The sequence below is a fragment of the Struthio camelus genome, chromosome 7 (assembly GCF_040807025.1).
Source record: "Struthio camelus isolate bStrCam1 chromosome 7, bStrCam1.hap1, whole genome shotgun sequence".
Taxonomy (NCBI): domain Eukaryota; kingdom Metazoa; phylum Chordata; class Aves; order Struthioniformes; family Struthionidae; genus Struthio; species Struthio camelus.
In genome coordinates, this window is record NC_090948.1 from 24265788 (window position 1) to 24287162 (window position 21375).

At 41.3% G+C, this 21375-nt stretch overlaps 1 protein-coding gene across 27 annotated transcripts in view; it reads right to left on the reverse strand.

Annotated features, from left to right (window-relative positions):
- The window catches only part of SORBS1 (sorbin and SH3 domain containing 1), a 184517-nt gene that overhangs the window by 39086 nt on the left and 124056 nt on the right, over nucleotides 1-21375 (reverse strand). For 11 of the 27 annotated variants that reach the window (XM_068950344.1, XM_068950348.1, XM_068950352.1 and 8 more), the window contains 9 exons: nucleotides 20568-20715; nucleotides 14723-14752; nucleotides 9314-9489; nucleotides 8100-8163; nucleotides 6876-6950; nucleotides 6481-6543; nucleotides 2591-2638; nucleotides 2347-2476; nucleotides 248-362 (listed from right to left, as the gene is read on the reverse strand). In XM_068950344.1, the coding sequence (XP_068806445.1) occupies nucleotides 248-362; nucleotides 2347-2476; nucleotides 2591-2638; nucleotides 6481-6543; nucleotides 6876-6950; nucleotides 8100-8163; nucleotides 9314-9489; nucleotides 14723-14752; nucleotides 20568-20715 (849 nt within the window). The remainder of the gene's footprint in view (nucleotides 1-247; nucleotides 363-2346; nucleotides 2477-2590; nucleotides 2639-6480; nucleotides 6544-6875; nucleotides 6951-8099; nucleotides 8164-9313; nucleotides 9490-14722; nucleotides 14753-20567; nucleotides 20716-21375) is intronic. The other 16 variants (XM_068950356.1, XM_068950358.1, XM_068950355.1 and 13 more) reach the window with 3 other exon arrangements.

The window sequence follows — 21375 nt, forward strand, 5'->3', positions numbered from 1 at the left end:
CGATCCATACTTAACACAGAAAACAACACATCCAAAAAGAAGAGCCTCTCAGTTCCCCTGGATCTTGCTTTTTAGAGAACAATAATGTTAAAAGTTATGCAAAACAATTTCAAAACATAATATACAGGAAATACACAAGCAACGTAAGCATAAGGAACCCTCCTATCGGAATGGACCTGGACAAGCACTTGGGGAGTGCGCTACAATCACAGGATCAAGCCACAGACTAGGATAAGACAAACGTTACCATTTTTTCATTGTTCAGAACCGAGGACTTCCCTGGCTGATAGTCATAAATGCTCCTGGGCTCTGCGCGATATTTTCTAGTGTCCACCTTCTTGTCAGGAGGCTCCCAGTCATTTCTGAGGAAAGAAAAACCAATTAGCCCAAAACATGGTGGTTTCCATGGCAACAAGCACTTCCCTTTGACAGGCGCCTTCCCCCATTAATCCTGGTTTAATCAGGGAACTTTTTTTAATCTGAAAAGGAAGCCTGCTGCAAGAGGGAGCGCTCAGATAGGGCTCTGAGTGTATATTTGTTTATTTACAGCAGGTAGATTTTGACATGGCTCAGCTGCAGGAACTACGGAAAGAGACAGAGGGGGGGTTTCTCCAAGTACCTTTAATGAACTGTCAAACCTTCGTATCTTTCACCGTTGGAAATAGCTTGGTGATTGGCTTCAGCTAAGCTCACAAATGCCAACGTGTCCAAACTTTGAGCTGAACTCAGGTTAAACGTCTTCATTTTGCCAAGCCACTGATTACCTGAGCGCTAGGAAACAGCTGGAACTGATCTAGACTCTGGGGGCATTCCTGACTTTCTAATGCTAGGCGAGGTCCAAGAGATGGTCTTTACTAGAGATGTGAACCAACTAGCTCAAACTAGTATATATAAAAATGGCTAAGAACAGTCCACTAAATCCAAACTGGTATAATTTTGTGCTGTGTCCACACGGGTACTGTTCAGACAATATCAGTCACAAAGCATTCAGGGTCCATATCCTACAATGCCCAATTCCTCCCTGAAAAGCAGTATATTCAAACATGTTGTGCAGGATAATCAATGCCTGCGAAAAAGCCCAGACATCAGGTCATTTAACCTCGCCTACAACCATACTGGCAAACTAACTCTAAACTTGCTGTTGATGCGTTCCCCTCAATTGGCACTGGAGTGTGGATACATCTCATCTAGCATTTACCATCCTAACGTGAGGCATCTAACCTAAACTGCTACCCCAGGCTTTCTCCCACTTACCCTACTGACCTGGTATAGGATGGGAACTGCCCACTGAGACGCCCAGCTCCCTCCACTGGCTTTGGAGAGACACAGATGACTAATTCTTTTTTTAAGTAAGGCAAAGCGACAGCCAACCTGACGGGCGCACAAATACTGTAGAGATTTCAAGGAGGTTAACTTCTGCTGCTTAAAACTAACTTGACTGCTTAAGATCCCAACCGCAGAGAAACACCGCCCTAGTAAAAGTTGTTTTATCACTAAATAACAGGAAGCACTAATCATTCTACTCCTTTCACTCACAAGAGTTTTCTCAGAGGGCCAGGGTACTATGTCTTGATTACTGTGCAAGGAGGAGCTGTTCTGTCAGTGAACTTGGTCTCCTGATCCTGTGGCCTGAGATACTCACTGAATTGGCAATCTCAAAGTATGGCATCATTCATTTGAGGCAGTAAGTGCAACACATAAGAGGAGATGGAAATTGAAGAAGGGAGGAGTGGTTTAAAAGCTGGGAGAATTGAGCAGTACATAAAATATTCATTGCCTATTCTACTTTCCTTCCATTTGGTAAATGCATTCATTACTGTTACAAAGAAGTTCAAAATACATGGTAAAAAACAAAGCAAAAAACCAAGAGGGAAGTCAACTTGAAAGATCAGAAATGACAGAGCTAACTAGAACCTACCTCCCATAAAGTCCACAGGGGTGGAAGTTCTTGAAGATGGACAACGAAAAAAACTTTTACCAAGGCCCAAGCTAAATCCAAATTCTCCTTCTCCACAATTATTGCTATTTGCTTATATTCTGAGGCACTTTCATGGTGCCAAACTGAACCAAGAGCTTCCACTGTGCCTCTGCTGTGGGAGGCACTGTACAGATATGATACACAGGCAACATTGCTCACCCCAGGCAGGAGAATAGCTGTGACAGGGGAGGGGATGCCTAGTGAAAAAGACTGACACAACAGGGGTTCGGACTGTGACAATGAAGGAGTTTGTTGCCTATTAGAAGAGTCATAGTTACAATTAAATTTTGCATTTTTGTCCCCTTCCCAATTCAAAGCTTGAAGAGATACTTCCAATATTGATCCAAAGGGATCTTAATTCACATCACCTTTCCGGGCTTGATTTCAGTGATGAAGTACGAGTTGGAAGTGGCAAAGTAGCAGACCTCTTAACAACCTTCTCTGAGTCAATATTGTCCATCTCACTCCTGGAGCGGGGAACTGAAGGCTGAATTCTTGCTGCAGTGTAAGTTAAATACAGAAACGTTGGTGACTTGGATAGGAGGCTGATTAAAACATTCTTTACGTACCCTTTCGGTTTGAGAGATTACACAAGAAATGTTAGTTACTTACTGTCTTCAGAATAGGAATAACGAGGAGAGTATGAATCAGAATCTTCATCTGAAAGACAAAAGCATTTTACAAGTGAGCTGAAACAGCCCCAAAGAAGGAGCACCACAGACTTTTCTCTTTTCTTCTGCTAATATATTGGCCATACATTCAGAAAAACATAATCAATACTTACAACAGAGAAAGGATCCTAAAAAAGAAAAGCTGAATGAGGTTTAAATTGCATTTAAAAAATAATTCCTAGATTACACACAAATATTAAGGCAGTACTTGCACTAACACCCTTCCCTGGGCTCTCACAGCACTTCAAAAAATAATCACTTTCTATCAGAAAACTCCTCCACAGCAAGTGCTATTAGATCCACTTTATCAAAAGATGAAAGATAAATTGAGTACCTAAAAGCCAAAGTACATGCCTAAAATAACCCACTAGGTGTTAGACACAGTAATAGAGCTGAGGAGTCCTGCTCCCCATCACATATGATAATCACTGGGCCTTCTTCACTGTATTAAATAGCATACCCAAATTCAAGTATGCTCACCCACTCAGATTCTCTTTTAAGCACAGATAACGTTCCTGGCATGACACACACATGAATACTTGCACCAAGAGATTGCTCTTGTTCTGAAGAGCCTATATTTTGAATAGGAAAGATATCTCTACAGAATGCAATAGAAATACTCAAGCAGCTCAAAAACAGCTAGCAATGACACAAGCGTAATTGAGTGGTGTGGCCTGGATCCCGGGTTAATTAACTTTCCCTCATTGATAGTGAAAGCGTTGCACTGCATTAACAAGCTATATTGTTTCCAAGATCCAACTGATGCCTTGTGTTATGGAATTATTGACTACCTTATTCAAGGCTAACGTGGCACTGCACTGAACAAGGCAGACATGCCCCAAAACAGGGTGGCAGGTTGGAAGCATTGCTACCCCCATCTCACAGATGTTGGCCAGAGGGATTTGTGACTTGATCCAAGTCTGCAAAGAGAACTGTGAACATATCTGTGAAGAAATAACTCCACTAACACCTCTGTGAAGAAGCAACTAAAAATTCCAGGGATAAAAAGACAGAAAAATAAAATAGATAAAGAAATCTGAAGGAAAAAACAGACTAAAGAAGTGTTACATGAACTTAGTGACATCACTCAGTCACTGAAAAAATTCTCAGCTTCTCTCTGAAGGACATCAGTGAGCTATTTCACCCATTCTCCTCTGCTGGAACAACTACTTGAGATAACACAGCTAACCTGAACTTATGACACGAACAAAGCCTTTCAAAAAGACTCAAAGTCGTCTTAACTTCTCTCTTCTCTGCTGAATTCTCTTGCTGAAAGAATTGGAAGGTTTAAGTTCCACACACATGGTTACTGACTCTGTTGTGCTTACTATAGTCTTCAGGCAAAATAATAGTAAAGGTCTATGCTCAGGCCAATTTCCGCATTTTAGACCCAAATGACAGAAAAAAAAAAATTTATGTATTTAATATTATACTGAACTGTTGAGAAAGTTGACTGGTATTCCTGCACAAAAGACGATTTTTTTCAGATAGTATATTATTTGGTATATCACAACACTGTCCCTACAAATGGGGTATGTCCCTACAAATACAGATGAACAAACGTCTAAAACTATCTTCACAGCCATTCACGTCTCATAGTATTTTTTAGTGTTGGCGAACAATGAAAAAACTGATTTACTTACTTGAAGGAAAATGTCAATATTCGTTATAGCTCATCATTCAGACAAGAATATCATACAGGAAAAAATGCACTTCAGGTAAGTGCTAGTTTCCGATTGCAAATATCCTAATATCTACAATAGCAAGGAGAACATGTATAACGTTTTGACCCTTCAAGTATCTTATGAAGAAGAGTGTCAACATTTCTTCCCATTTTACAGCAGGGGGTACTGAAACACAGAAATCTGGAATGACTCAATAAAGATTGAAGACTAAATCAGAGATGAGCGTTAAAAAGATCCTATGAGATCTTCCTCAAGGAGCTGGGAGTCACAAATTCATAGTTTCTAAATTTGATTCCTTTTGTGAGAACAGGCAATTCCCTTGTAGCTCCTAGAGAATGTGCAAAAATTGCTTTTTTTTTTTTTTTTTTTAACGGTTGGCCCAAATCTCCCGATCTCAATATTGTTAAGACTCTACAGATATTTTAGAGAGAAGCCCAAATATTAATGTTTCTAGGAGATCCTATGTATCAATCCAAAGCAAAAAAACCTCTGACATTTAAAGTGTATGAAATTTGAAGCTTGAGCCCATCTCTGTACAAACACTTTCCAACTGAATATATGGCTTTGAAAGGTTTTCAAAACATTAAACATGGACTCCAGCCCATCTACCTCATCAGGTATTCTGGATTCCTTATCAAGGAAAGAATCCAAGCAGATACTAGAGAGTAGAAGATTTCCCAGTGTACTGAGACTAAAGAGCAAGTGTTTGGTCCAATAAAATTTCAAATAGCTAAAAATAACACATCATTTTCACCTGCACATTTGTAAATGCACAAGAGACATTTATGGGAAATTAGACTCCTAATGTATTAACATCATTGGTTTATTGCAAACTACATTAGTTCAGACAGGAGTAAAATGGATTCTCAAACTTCATTATGAACAAAAAAACTGATATTGTAAGCAACTTTTTTTTTAAATCAACTAGTTACTGAGGTTTTTTAATCTCTCACATCCATACCGATATACCATTCTGCCAACAGAAAATAATTTATATCGCATCTTTGTTTTGCAGGGCAGGACTCTTCACCTTCAGGTTTTACCAAGAAATGAGCAAATAGCTTAGATATCTGTATAACACCATTACACGTTCATTTTAACGGTGAAATGCAACATCTCCTTTACATCTCCTACTCTTCTTGAGCGTCTCTGTTGGAATCCATATTGTATGTTCTCCTTCACAGTACCCACCAGATGTTTTAACATAAGCACAGAAACAGTTAATTAATACTCTCAACAGGGATGGCTTGAGGCACAGGCTAAGTAGGCAAGTTCCTAAATTGTAGTATCAAAAGCAGTACCAAAACACTAACAGCAACTTCCCAAACAGGAAGCTTCTGTCTGTCCAATGCAGCAGAGTCCAATGTTTCTCATATGCAAGTGTTTTCATGCCTACACACATCTACATGCAGTTACAGCATTATCATTGCAGAAGATGCTTCTTCACTGTCCCTGGAACAGGGATGCAAAGGATTTTGAATTGTACTTGAAGTTTAAAACAATCTGCTGAGCATGTTGTGGGGGGTAAGGTGAAAGATGGTGTTATTTCAAGTTGTAACAGTAAGGGGTTCTGATGAGACTGCCAAATTCTGTCCTTGCCTAGATATGCCAGTGTACCTAAGGCCAACCCTGAACATATGTTACCAAGCTACATTTATTCTAAAAGATTACATTGAGGGACTGATCCAAAACCCACTGAAGCAAGTGACCATTTCTCCAATAGACTTCTGTGGCATTTGGGTCTGGCCCTAATTCTGTGTTAATATTCAAAACCAGAAGTGAATAATTAAAGAAATGGATTGATCCAAAAGGGGGGCAGGAGAAATCTCAGTCAAACCATGTCTTTACATGTAAGTCAGCATTGTAGGCATGTTAAGTAACCACTGCACACATATGGCTAAATACAACTGATTAAGCACATAAAACCAAGCAAACCCCAGGACTGTAGCATTAGTCAAAGTCTAGTTAAAAAGCCAGAGGAGCACTGCAAAGCCAGAAAGGCATCACACAGTCAAGGCAACGCTTAGAGTGCAGCAAATCATTAGGAGGCAGCATAATGCTCAGCAACTAGAAAAAACTCCAAGAAGAAAATAAATGGACAAGGCAGCATTTGCACAGAAAAGTATATATGGTCCTTGATTATTACCTTCAGACATAGGACTAGGAGTAGACGCAGGAAACTGGTATGTAGGAGAATAAGGATTGTCTTCTGCAGCAGAGAAAAGCAGTGGATTTTGAGACTATCCACAGCGAAGTGGAGGTACTGCTTCATCCCCCAATTTTCTATCACCATATGATTTCATTGCCTACTTTAACCATACCAGAGTACATGGCATCATACTTTAAAATAGATCAACGGATTAGAAGGATTTAATTATTTTATACATCACACAAGAAGGTATAGGGGGGGTAACTGAATTCCTAGCCAGCATAACAAATGGATAATGGAAACCTAAAACCTGAACCTAGTTACTATTACGGTGCTATAATACAGTTTACTCAAAGCACAAACAACAGATACTCTGACTAAGCTTCTGGTACCTTCAGGTTTTTGCTGGATTTCAGGAAGTTCAGGAAATATGTACGTAGGGCAATAAGGATTTTCTTCAGGAGTGTCTAAGCAGAGGAACACAATTTGAAAAAAGAACAGAGAGGAAAGATTTAAAGGGGAAAAAGGATGAGACAAGAATCCACGCAAGCTGCAGAATGGTTCCTTTCTTTCTCATGTTACAGCATGACATGACCCAGATGCCTCCTTGCTCACTGCTGCCTTGCACTCCTGGGTCTTGTGGGAGATCCTGGAAGCAGTGGGGACTGAACTCATTCTCCTCCCCGAAGTGTGAGCTCTAACTGAGCTGAAGTTTTCTTTCAGCCTTTGTTAGGGAGCGCTGGGATTAGGAAATACAGTTTAACTCATTCACATTCCATCCAATACAATGCAGTGCCTATATATGCACAAAGCTCATCACAACAGCACCTGCAGCAGCAAATACAGCTCAAGTTTTGCATGCTCTATGTTTCATTCTGTAAGCGCGGTTCTGAACGGCATTTGCCTGTACAGCAGGCTGTTCGGAGGGTTCCATTTGCAAATGCTACTGCAGCCATTTCTCACGCAGAAGAACGAACGTGAATATACCAGACACTCAGGTACAGAAGTGCCACGAAGTAGCAGATTCCCTGAGAATGCACCACTACAAAGTTTGCAAGTGTTCACCACAATTTTGTGTTTTTAAAGTAGAAAATTTGGGGTTTTGAAAAGCCCACTGAAATCAATGGGAATCTTTCCACTGGTTTCAGTGAGCCTCATATCAAGCCTTGCTAGGCAGGAACTAAAGTAATACTTTTCTCTTGTGCACAGAGCAGTTTCATTGATAACCTGCTATCGTTTAAAAGTGGGAGGAGGTTGTTTTTTGATTTTGTTTGTTCGTTTGTTTTTTTACATGCCAACACCAGAGTTCAGGGATCTGTTTTCTCTAAGTACGGAATCTTTAGCAGCTGTCTGATTTCACATCTCAAATAGTATTCTTGATTGCATGAAGGCGCTGCAGTTCACCACTCAGAACCTCTCAGGATTTTACTGGCTTCTCATCTTTGACTTTAGAGATTTTAAACACAGTGGTTGAGTTCTGTGCTCCAGAGCAAACCCTAATTAATATATAAAACAATTTTATTTAACATCCAGTACAATTCTTCATGTGTATGAAACAAAATGTTATCAAGGTGATCTTTGAAAGTAAATTAAAAAAAAAATCTGTGTTACAGTACCTCTGTTTAGCTTGTGGATCTGTTTGAACATTGTCTTGTACCAGTCCTTCGATCTGTCTGTATTCTATTGGAAAAATACATACAAACACAAACATTCACAAATGTGAATTCTGCCAACCTTTCAAAGTTTTTAGGAATTTTCAGCAATTAATACTTAATAATTATTTAAATTATGAGTAATTTCACTCAGATGTCTCACTACATTCAATGAAGCTACAGGCTTAACTCAAATTACTGTGCAAGTTTTGCAGGAGTAGGTTCTAACCTGTGTGGAACTGTAGATGGTGTGGAAGGTTTTGCATAGTAACTTAGGGACATATAAAGCACAATTTTATCCTAATTCCACATGCCAAACTCCTGGGACATTTGGGATTGCAGTCACTGCTAAGACTACCCAGATTTGACCACCCAGCCTTGACTTGAATCTCTATGCTTAAAGTTGTTTTTGCTCAGTTTTAGGGTGTCACACATGCTACCGATGAAGACACCTGGGTGTCCGTTACGCTGTCTGAATATAGATCATTTTTTCAGTTTTGTTTTTCAATTTAATAATTGTGCACAAGCCTACAAGAAGTCAGGCCAGATCTCACAGGAGAGAATTTTGCTGACACTAAGCTAGTGTGGAACAGGGACTCAGCAAACCTGATACTATTTTGTTTTGTGGAAGAAATGAAGCCGATTAGCTGTAGGTTGGACTTAATTTGACTTGATTTTATTCATCTAAAAGCAGATACCTTGCCTGGTCTGGTCATACATATTGATTTCCTCTACATTCAACAGAGAGCCAGAAAATTCAGTTTTCAAGTCATTCCAGGCATTAATCTTAAGAACAGGTGAATCGTTCTTTTCCTTATAATCCCCCCAACCATAACTTAAATAAGCAGCTTAGAAGAGATATCATCCTTTTAGATAGTTAGAATACTGTGAGATGAACCTCTGTCTTAGCTGTTAGCAGTGAATGAAACAGAAGAGCGGAAAACAAAACCCTGAAATATGATGACAAGACAAACTCATTTTTTAATTTTTTTTTTTTTTTACTTGGGGCAGTTGAAATACGTCATGAAAGGGAAGGGTTTGCAAAACACGAGATTTAGAATTCTATTTTCTCCTGAATCGCTGCAGTCCCTGGAGCTTTAGTGAATTCCCTAAGTCTAAAGGCAGGCAAAATCTGGCCCAGGTTTTGCACACTGACCACATGCCCAGTGTTGTCTTACCCTCAGTGGAATGCCAATATCGTCCACAGAGGTATCAGCCATGTGCTGAGGGCTCTTGACAGTTCTTCTCTTCTCCTCCATTGCTCTTTTCTCACTTGGAGCCGTCTCCTGAACCGGCTTGTCCTGTGTGAGTGCCGAATCTACTTTTTCAGGAACTACTCTGTCCGGCACTGGATCTGGAAATGAAAATGGGAGATTCTTATCTTATAATAGCATTTCACCACATCACCATATTCTGCTCTTTAAAGGCAAAAATCCTGGCAAATAATTGATGAGACAGACTATGTCACAACTACTTGTGTTCAGTGTCTAGATTGAAGGAAACCTACCAAGAAAATGTTTGATGCAGGCAAGAACAGGCTAGCATCCCTCAGGTAGCCTCCTTCACAGGTCTTGTGAGGGACTCAGCCACCACTTGCATAAGACAACAGGAGCCGATCTTGGCTTGAGGGTCTGTTTGTTTTTTGCTCTTTTGATATAATTAGTGACCCTACAAATCTCATTCTTCATCAAAATTCCTCAATGATACACTCTCCAAGAGCTCCTTTTCTTCCGGTGACTGCTACCTAATGCAGGATCCTATAGGTCTCTATTGTTACAGCAGCTTGTGCTGGCCTGCCTGACTAGAATCTCAGTTGTTAGAATTGGCATCCAACCCTTCTGATTCATCTCTGTACCCTAACCAGTAGAATTTGCTGTTTACAAACTCCAGTGGTTAGTACACGTACAATCAGTCTTGCACAGCAAGACTGCCTTGAGATGGAGGCAAACAACTAATTGTGGCTACCCGTGCTACACCGTGCTGGAGATGCTTTGTTTTCTTACAGCACTGGGAACTGTTGGAGCTCAACACTTGTGTTTGACTGGTGAATAGTAGCTCAGAATAGCTCTGCCCTCTGCACCCTCTGTGCAAAGGGATACAACCTGGACAGCACCTCTGTGGGAACCGCACTCTTACAAAAAGATGGCACTGCCTGGGACTGCCAAAATGCAGAAGCAGGAGCCAATGGACAGAATAACACACCTCAGTTTGATCACCACGGTAAACTAAAAGACTGAAAGTGTTCAAGGCCTTTAGACAATTTTGTGCTCCTCCAGGCAGTTTTGAGGTTAAAAGCCTGAACTCCTAACTAAAAGGACAGCTGTTTTGAGAAGAGCACCATCTAGCTTCCATCTGGGCTGCCCACAGAATCAGTAGCTTTCCGACAGAAGGGGAAGATTTGCTTATAGGTATTCAGCCTGCATGCTGCTGGCCCATGAAAGAACCTGATCTACTGAGAGCGTACTTTCATTTGGGGTCAACTTACTTCTGATCCATAGCAGCCATCTCTCACTATATGTGTCTCTTCTGACAACACGTCCATCACAGGGCTGCCCACAAGCATTCCGCACCCTCCAGAGGCTGCCTATACATCTTTTTGGCTGCCCACGATGTAATTAACCCCCAGAGCATACCTGACTACTTGTTTCACTGACGGAAGCTCTGGTCATGCTTAAGGACCAGCAACTACATGGTTAAGGACCAGAGGCAATGCAGACTGAGTGAAGAGTGATCCGTACACATGGCACGCCACATGAGGACTGCCACTCCTCCTTCCTATCTGTTCTCCGCATCTCCATGTGCTTCTACACAAAACTCCTCAGGGGACTAGAGACGACAAACTCACTGTCTCCCCTTTAGCGAGTCCAGTGGAAATTAATTCTGTAGGAAAATGACGTTTTGGGTACGCACATCAGTTTTTAACTAAAACAGAATCTTTGCCTTCTGAGGTGGCTGTTTAAAATGCTGTCTTGGTTCTAAAAGCGCTGAAGAATGAGCAAGTGCTGCCATATAAAATTTGGCCTAAGCTCCTCTTCTTTCCTAGGGTTCCAAATCCATTCTTCAGACTTTACAGTCTCACTTTCACTGAGGATTTAGAAAGGGATTTGACACTCTAACCACTTATTGGAGACTGAAATTCCAGGCATTAGTTTCCAAAAGCATCTTCCAGTATCATAGTCTCCCCTTCCTTTCCTCTCCTCCTCATTCTTTCCTTCACTTACTCAACTGTTTCACAAAGTACCATCTTCCCAGCTCTTCATGATGTGCCCTATTATTTCCACTCTACTTCCAGGAACACCAAGGAAGAGGTATGTCTCAAGTTTATAGATCCACAGTTCGAAGTATTTCAGCCCTGACTGCTCTCAGGATTAAACATCCCTCACTCACCTTGTGCTTAAACTCACGCTTTTACAGGATAATCATAGTTAAAGGTAGTCAACGAAATTAAGGTTTCCCTCATTTATTCAGAAGAGCAGGCAAGACAGGACTAGAGTCACAGACTCCACGTTCCAGACCGTACTGCTTCCATCTGGAACACCTGGCCACTGCCTGGCTGACACCCATGGGTGGCAGCAGCCACCACAAGACTACCAGGAAACAAGGGAGTGCAGGCTGCTCTGAAGCTCTACAGTGCTCTGGAGAGCTGCAGCATGGCAACCTGTAGGCTCTGCTGAGGATTTGTGTGTGGATTTTCTGGAGAGAAAAACATATGTGAGCTCAGTCTGCCTCATCAAGGCTTTGCCAAGTCCTATCCTTGTTACATCACTGCATGCACAGAAGACAGGGAGAGGAGATGTTTATCCACATGCACATCACCATATTGCCCAAAGCCATTAAACGTGCAGATGTCTGAAAGGGGCAGTTAGCAGAGGAAAGGCTCGTGCATAATGAAGCATTGGTCTGTTGGAACCCACAGCAAACACAATTCTGCCCTGCAAAATTCAGGTGTGAAGGATTTCTGTTTGAGTGGTTCGTTTGAAATTACTAAACTCAAGTCTTTCTCCTCTTAAGAAAAACAGAAATAATGTCTGGAAATGGTCAAAATAGGGCAAAGCTTCAATGAAATCCTTGTTTAGCATTTGCATTTTATTTTCCCTCCCTGTGAACAAAGTGCACCGTCGTTTGGTCTTTTTGTGTTCTTAGTGCAAAGGGCTCTCTACGTTTTGGCAAAGTGTTTGGCTCATTTCCATGACTAAACTTCTTACTAAGCCTCTAGAAACAGAGCATGGAAAGAGCAAGTAAAACTAGACTGTTCTTTCATGACCTTGAAGACCACAGGGAAGCACGATTTTGGATGTAAGAGGATGTAAACTCTGGAAAAGGTCACAACTTCTCTCCACTGCTTATATGAAATAATTATCTCTGCTAATGATAGAGGTCCTGAGCTTCTGGGCTAGAAAAGTCATTATTTTCTGCAACCTAAGGAATTTGCTGCCAGGGAAGGTCACTAAATCCTCCTTTAACAGGAGTGCATAATTATAAGACCACTCTATCATTAAATCTCTGGGCTCAGGTCAGATTTTCTCTTTGATTGTCTATCACTGGAAAAGCGGTTGTCTGTTTGCCAGACGAACCTACGATGAAGATGTTCAAAATACCTGGAACAGACAGAAATAGCAGGGTAGATGTATCATGGTCTGATTTCCTACCGCCGTGGCCATGATACAAGCAAAACCTTCATTTTGATGATTTAGCAAAAAAACAGTGTCTAGCCTATGTTAGCCATCTCCTGACCATAAAGTCACATTCTAACACTGCCATATGAAGGTGAATCCTCTCCAGGATGGCATAGCCATGGGAAAACCATTAGCTAGTTAAACATATTTTGAAGGGGTTTTCAAAAGTATTTCTTGGAGTGCACTTAAAACCGGTCAAAGGTGCAGGACTGATGGCCTTGGAGACACAAAAAAAAAAATCTGTCCGACAGCATGAGTATCATTAGGGTAAGCTCTTCCCATGCAGTGCTGCCAGACAAGCCCTTCCCAGGACCACAGGAATCAACCAGGAAGGCCAATTTAGCCTCTTTCAGTTTGGCTGCCCAGCTGATATTGCAAATATGACACATACTGCAAGGGTATCTTTGCAGAGAGAGAAACTGAAGCAGATATCTTTCACCACAGGTTTCCTATAATCCCCCACAGCTCAGAGAATATCAGCTAAACTTCACCCTGACTTATTTGCCACGTGGCTCAAACGATTTCAGGAGAGTTAGCAGAGGTATATACCAGGCTCTGAGGCATTTAAAATCACATGTAGAACCTGGTGCCCAATTGCACAGATAACCAGACTGCATCAGGTAACATGTCCTGTGGCTTCTGAACCACCCTTTTCCAGGAGCAGTGGTAATACGGGGTCATACAGCAACAGTTTTACTGCTGTGATCAAAAGCACGGGGAAGAGGAGGCAGCCAGCACCACTGTGTGGTTGTTTTGATCTACTGAGAGCAGGTGCAGACCCAGCTGTGCCACAACATGCTTCATTGTTCCCAACCAAGGATCACTTGGGCTGGAACAAAATAGTCTGTGAAGAGCCAGACAGGAGGGTTTCAGGCTATTTCTAGTTTAGAGAACAAAAGAATTCCTAATCATGAGGGGAAACACCTTGGGAAAGAGAAAGCCAACAGGAAACCTCTGTCTGGAATTGCAAGCAGGCATTATATTCACAGCTGAGAGGTGTCTGCTCCTACACTGCCTACACTGAGGAAAGGAGAGAAATCTGTGCAACTCCTATATAGCCCAGTGTCATCCCAAGAGGGTGACAGCAGAGAGGAATGGGCTGGTGTAGCAACCATAGGAACCTGGTGGAAGAAGTAGCTCAGCTCCTGACTCCAGGGCAGACTCCACTAAGCCCTGCTAGTCCAGATCCCATGTAGCAGAGCACAACAGAGAAATATAGGCTTCCCTGGGTTTATATTTTTAATATTTAAAGAGTCTAGGCACTCTCTGTGACTCTCTTCTGTGTTATTCAGGGGTGAAAGGGAGGAAAGATGAACGAGAAAACTACTTACTGTCCCTTAAAGCAGACACTTCTATTGCAAGATCATATAGCTGCCTGGGGAGAGCGGGTGGGCAGGTTAACTTAAGTTAACCTGCACGCTACAGTTTTATCATATATTTCTTGAGATCTGACACAAATACACCTTCCTGCTCTTGGGAGTCATGTAAACACAGATTTTCATTTCTTCCCTCCATCTCCCCACCCCCTGCAAAGCAAGACCTAACTCTCATGGCTGTGAAGAAAAACAGGAGCATATTCCCCAAGGGAATAAACTTAAAAGGCCCCAAAGGCAACAGACAACTAAAACGATGAAAATGTCTGCAAATCTTATGATTTGGGAGAAACAGGCTAGTAATTTAGGGGTTATATATTTTTAACATGTACCATTTGGTAGCATTTGGAGAAAAGACTGAAATCAAGCATTCAGTGATCTGCACTGAGCCAGGACAAACATTTATTTGGAGAAAAAACTCATTCCTTTGCAGTTCCCGAGAAGTGTGTTTGCTAAAGGTACCCCACAAGCTAACAGAGCAGCAGCTTTGCTCCAGCAGAGGCAGCAGTTGGAGGGTAGCAGACCTTTCACATCATACCTGCCAGGCTACTAAGCCTTTTTTGCTGTTCTGTGGTAAAGGAGGAAACAAAACAAAAAGAAATACAGAACAAATGGGTGAGACATAAACAGCAAGTGCTCTGGTGCTGCACTTCTGACAGGCAAGAAATATGCTGTAGACAGAACAGCAGCAGCTGCCGGAGAGAATCTGTTTTCAAATACCCTGCCAAAGTGACAACCCACAGTCCCTTCTCCACACAGGAGCACTGTTGAATAATACAAATCTCATGATGCAGGGACCAGTACATTTGCAAAGAGCAACTATCTTTACATTAGGCAGAAGGAAAAAATCTGGACAGGAGACAGTTTAGAAACCAGTGAAGACTCACAGAGTCAAACAACCTCATGTTAATGGTAACAGAGTTATTTATCAAGTACATGATTAAATGATAATGCTGCAGCATTTTGTAGAGATACAGGAAAGGATCATGCTGCTGTTGGTGCTTGCTGAGCCTTATCACATCCTACTGAGTGACAGATGCAGTGATTCACCCACAAATACAATTAAGAGTTAATGCTATGATTCCCGGAACCACCTCCTTAGTTTAAGGGCCTTTACTATGGAGTCCCCAGATGCGAACATTTGGGATATCTTCCAGGATGCTTGGCCACCTTAAAACTGACACTCAAAACTGCTTTCTAAAGTGATGCCTAAGTGACTTGCCAGCAGCACAGCCAAGGATTCTTAGTTCTCTGCTCTATCTACTTCCTAGCAATGAATCCATTTATTTGAAGCATAAAAGCCATTTTAAAAGAATAAAATATTTTACTGACATATAAAATGCAGCCACTCTTAAAAGCTCATATGGTTAAGCCAAAGATTTCAAAACTTCAGGTATACATTAATAACATCTGTTATATATTCATAATAAACCATGCCATGCAATGCCCTCTCAGGACCGTGCTTCGACGTGGCGTGGGACACTCATCTTCACTCAAGCAAGTGTGCAGTAGGTAAGAATCCCCGAACTGTACGCTGTTTGCTAGGAGAACCAGACTTCACTATATACTGGCACTTAGTGGAACAAGTCAGCCATGGAAGCTGCTATTTCTCCTCATTCAGTGCAGCTCCCTCACCGGTATCTATGAACTTTGCTCTTTAATCCCAGCATTTCTGCTCTGCTAATCATCAACGGAAAGCTTCTCAAGTGCATTACTGTGATAGATATCAACATATGAAACAAACCCATAAGTGCAAGGGGGAAAAGAAAGGGTTTGTAAACTGAAGCTGAGAAGCAGCTTGGGAACTACCTACTGCAGGGTTCCCTCTTCTGAACAAGCCATCAGGAACAGGTCTGGTGTATTACAGGAGAGGAGAAAGGGTAGGAGTGAGGATGTCTCAGCCTCAGCCATCACCTTCACTGAAGAGAATTGTTGTGCTCAATCATTAAGTTCTCCTAGTACATATAGGTGGTTTAAAGGGCTTGTGCTTGAGGAATCTTCCCTATTTCTTCTTCCTCAGAAGAGGAGATATCATGGATGAGTGGACTTTTCATGAAATAATTTTTTTTTTTTTTTTTTTTTTTAGGTGAAGAGAAGGTTTCCTCTTTACTTGAGCCGCTGACTAGAAAAGAAGAGCTGCTGATAGACAGAAGCTGAAGGAGAGGAAGGTGCCTGCTATTTCTTTGTTCTGCCTGATCAGAGCCAGCTTGTAACCCCAGGCACATACTAGCTGACTGAGGCTTTCATCCCTGATCTTGTGTCCTGGGACTGTAAACAAAGGCCAAAAGCTTGTAGGCTATTCAGAGCAGAGGCTGAGCAGAAGAATATAACTGCTGGCAGCAGCAGAGGGATCATTAAAGATGCTTTGGGAATTCCCAGAGGAGCATTTGAAGAAAGATTTGAAACCAATAACAAAAGGGGAAGAGGAAACAAAGTACATGTTTAGTGCAAAACTAAAATATCAATAAGAAAATTAATCAAGGCACCAATGGATGTGAAGGGAAGAAATTCTTACTGTGGTGCTAGGATGAACAAGAGGATGCGAAACGACTTGTTACAAGCATAAATCTTATCTGGCTGGTTTTACTAAAATCTGACACAAAATAATTCTGAGATCTCTCTTCAGCACTTATTGAGGAAAGTCAAGCAGGTGAAAGAGGATAGCGTAGCTTAGATGATTCCGTGCTTTGAATGCCGTTACCTGTTTCTAAGTCTCTGATAACTCTAAAGCAAAAGATTTTACACGCTCACAGATTAAGTACTAGCAGATAAAGCACAAGATGGGATAGTAGATGTCGTCTGCTACAACAGTTACTCCAGAGAATAAGACAATCAGCTCCTTAAACAGCGATCAATGATCCATTGAGGAGGAGGAAAGAAAAACACTTCATCCATCTGGGAGTTAAACTAAACTACCGGAAATCTCAGACTACCAGCATTAAAATGACCCTTTGAGTTAGAAATTTCAAGGTATTACATCGCACGCAAAAGGGATTTTTATTAAACCTCAGCTTGACATAAAAAAAGGGACGGATCCCATAACAAAACTTTTTGAACCATTTAGGGGAAGGTGGATCATAACCTAGTAACAATTTTCATGTGCCAGGAAACCAAGCCAGTTTTGAATGGATAAGGCCCACAAAAATGAAACCAAATATGTGGGGGGAAAAGCTTAAATAGAGAAATGTAAAAGATAACTAAGATCCAAGAACCATTTAAAGCCTCTCACTAGGTCAGCAAAAAATCCCTTAAAGCTATGCTGGAATAAAGCCTAGCTAAGAACGGAAGCAGAAGGAGCTGTAAGAAACCCTCAGTACATAACAAGATGGAAAAATAGATGCGGGGAAGTAAAAGAAAATGACAATGGAAATAAAAGGATTCATAGAACGTTTGGAAGACTCGAAAGAGGTTTTAAGGTACATGAAGAATAAACAGAAACCTAGCAATAGTTTTTCTTGGTCTTTTACCTAGTAAGCACAGTAAAATTGTTAATAAGAATGAAGGAAAAAACACACATTCAATCGCTATTTCCATTCTACATTAGCAAAAAAAGAACAGCTGATGTCCTACTGCTTGATGAAGAAATACTTTCCACTTCAACAGTAACTAAGGGCTATGCTAAATGACAACAACTGAGGTTAGATGCTTGGAAATCAGCAGGTTCGTATAAACTGTACGGAAGAGTTTCAAAGCAGGAAGGAGGACACTTCTCAGGGCCATTGAGAGTCATCTTCCATATGTCTTGGAATACAAAGGGAACTCTACAGGACAGGACAGAAGCACATGTTGTGACATCTGAAAAGCATAAATGGGATGGCTGGTCTGTCAAGTCGACAATAATCCCAGACAAAATATATTAATGGCTGATATAGGATTTCATTAATAAATACACAGTGTGACATATGTAATGTCAACTTATACAGATTTGTGACAAGGATGCCTTGTCAAACCAGTTCATTATGCATGCAATGACAAGTTTGGCTGATAAAGGTAACGTGGTAGAAACAATACACTTAGGTTCCTGAAAGGCATTTGATGTTGTGCAACTTATAAGTGCTTCTTCAGGTAGATTAAAACTGGCCTTAAAATATGGTTTTTGATGGATAATCACCCAGTGGCTGTATTCCTTCTGGCCTCCCACAAGAAAGCTTCATACTTAAAATATTTTTTAAATCAAGAACTTGAAGAAGAATATTAAAAGACATACTGATAAAGCTAAAATATGATATGAAGTGTGTGGGGGGGTGGTAAATAAGGTATTGAGCAACATGGATCTTTTGTTAAACTGGGCATAAGTCAACAATACCTTTATCATCTAATCAAATCTAAATCACAGGGCAGGGAGGGGACAGAAACCATCCTGAAATCACACGTCAGATCATCCTGGGAAGTTGTAACTCTAAAAGGATATATTCCCCAGAAAAACGATGACAAATCAGCTGAACATGAACTCCTAATACAGTAGCACGGCCCAAAGACCTAACGTGATCCTTGGTGTATGAAGAGGAGGAAAATGAGTAGGAAAGAGAAGTTAAATTAATGCTAAACTTTGTACTGGTTTGATCAATATTGAAACTGTATGTTCAGTTCTAGTTCTTTCTAGTGGAAAGTATTTCTTCATCAGGCAGTAGGACGTCAGTGAAAAGGGCACTGTAAGATTGGAGAGTTGAAGAAAGTATAGAGGAAGAGCCATAATAATTATTAAAGACTGGAAAACACACCTTAGAATGAAATACTCCACAAACTCAATCATGTTGCTCATTACACTATGATCCCTATCACAGTTAATAAAAACATAATGAGAGAAAGTACTTCCCTTTAGCAAGCTACAGCATCACGAGTGCTAATGGTCAGAGGCAAGACATTCAGACTAAAGCTAAGGCACCAATTGTTAACTGTGAAATTAATTAATCAACAGAACAATTTAACGTGAATCGTCCCAAAGCCAGCGTGTGTGGATCATCATATTAAGCACAGGGGTCCCTTCTGCTCTTAAAATCTACAGCGAGAAACTGTCCTTGTGCAGTAAACACATTGAAATACTCTAGATTTAATGTAAAAGCCAACCAAAAGGGTACCCCTCTCAAGAAAGACCACAAAAACCTTTCAGATGAAAAGACTGCCTCAGATAATATCTTCTCCTCTTGAAGCAGATAAAAAGCTCTGGAATCCAGACACCTTCACGCAGAAGCACTTAAGCAAAGTTGCTTCAGACACTGGCAGAAGGGAAGAGATACAAACCCACTTATTATCCATGAGTGGTACAATCAGCACGGCTACAGAGGGGTCACTATCTTTAAGGCCAAAGACTGAAGTATGTTTTACAAAGGCACTTAACAAAATACAAGGGGATTGCAAAAGAACGCATCAATGAACGCTTGCAGTTAGAATAACTAAAATAGGAGGGGTGCAGACCTTGCCCCTATTTTGTGATTTTTTTTTTTTATTTCCTTTGCAAAAGGTAAGTTTTTTGTTGTAGTTGTAGCATTGGAGATTGGTATCTGCTTGTCCTGGAGCTTCCCAAGCCCACTGAAAACGAAGGCAAATCAGAGCTGTGGCCTTTTATATGCTACAGCATTAAGTGATGTATAACCATTGACCTGAGAGGCTGGGGTAATGCCAACCATCAGGAGAACTAAGAAGGAGGAGCAAAGTTTCCCTCTAATGTCAGAGGCAAAGGGAGGGTACTATCCATTCAGAGGGAACAGTTGTGAGGTAGAGAAAGTCTTAGATCAGTAAACAGGATCGTGCTCAGTCAAGGTTGTTCATACGCAAATCCAGAGGTCAAGGACTGCTGCAAGGAGGGTCTGAGTTTTTCCAGTTATGGATACAGGAACCAACTGCCAAGTTCAAAAATACGGGCATACGGATGAGCTACTGTTACGTATGTTCTGGTGAGAATTCAGAGGTCAAATCTGTTCTGCAATAACTGCTGACATGGCCATTTTGACACTGCAGTAGCTGAGAAGTATCATACCCCTTTCCCAATGAGGCAGAACCTACCTCGAGCTGGCCTCGATTCTCCTGACAGCACATAGCTTTGCCATCGCTACAGAACACCTAAGGGGTCGTAAGCTTGTCATCTTGCAATAACCTATTTGTATGTCCATAGCCCAATTATAAACCTTACCCCAACCTCACAGTGGCTTCTGATGCACAGATTCTAATCAGAAAAACTAGACGTTATCCCATGCCTCTAACCACGTAAGTATGATCGTTACTTGAGCGTAGCGTGCTCCAGCCACTACACTTTCCTGAAGGTAGCTTTGTTATCTCTTAGTAGTCTGGACTTAGGAGTCCATAGCGCGCACACGCTCAAGTTCCTTATAGTTTAACAGCTTGCTCAGTCTGAGCCACAAAGATCTGTTTGTAAGTCTCCTTACCTCGGTTGTGCTGCAAGAGGACTATAGTGGGGTTGACGATTGTGGTAGAGGGATAGGCAGAGGAAGGCTTGTTGATTGACGTGAAGGAGGTTGGATAGTCAGTGCCAGTGCAAGGCTGGGGCACTTCATTTAGCACAGGACCAGAGTCCTGAAAAGGAGAGGAAGGCATCGTTATCAGCATGCAGGGCTGCTGCAACACTGGAAAAACGTGGAAAAAGCCATTTGAAACCAAATAAGAAACATAATTACAGCAGATTTTAGTAAAAAGGCATAAGCATGAATGTTACCCTGCTCCCTGTACAGACCCTGCTCCTCGTTAATGCAGTTAGTTTGCTAAGGCAGGACTACAATTCTTTGGTGTTGGTTTCTCAACTCCATCCCCCAAGAAGAGGCACTAAATTCATCTGCCAGTGTCTCTGGAGCAAACACAGGGTGGCAGAAATGAGCTATTCTGGTTATGGAGAAACATATGGACCTCCTCCCACCCCCACGCCCCCCAACACACACACAAATGCTTTTTTTTTTTTTTTTTTTTTTTTAAAAAAAAGGATTCCTTTCACAGCAAGAAATCAAGACATGCAAAACTCATGCAATTCTGAGTGAAATGTGATTACTGCACCTGGTCTGGTAGGAATATCAGAGAAATAAGGTTAGCATCATCACTCAGGAAACATTAGACAGTGTGACGCCAACATGGTTAAAATTATGCAAAAAACAGATGGAGGGTAAATAGTAGGACTCTAGTAAGGAAGATACACAGCATGGCTTTGCTGCTGGAGCATGGATAACAAGCTGCTCTTCTCTCCTA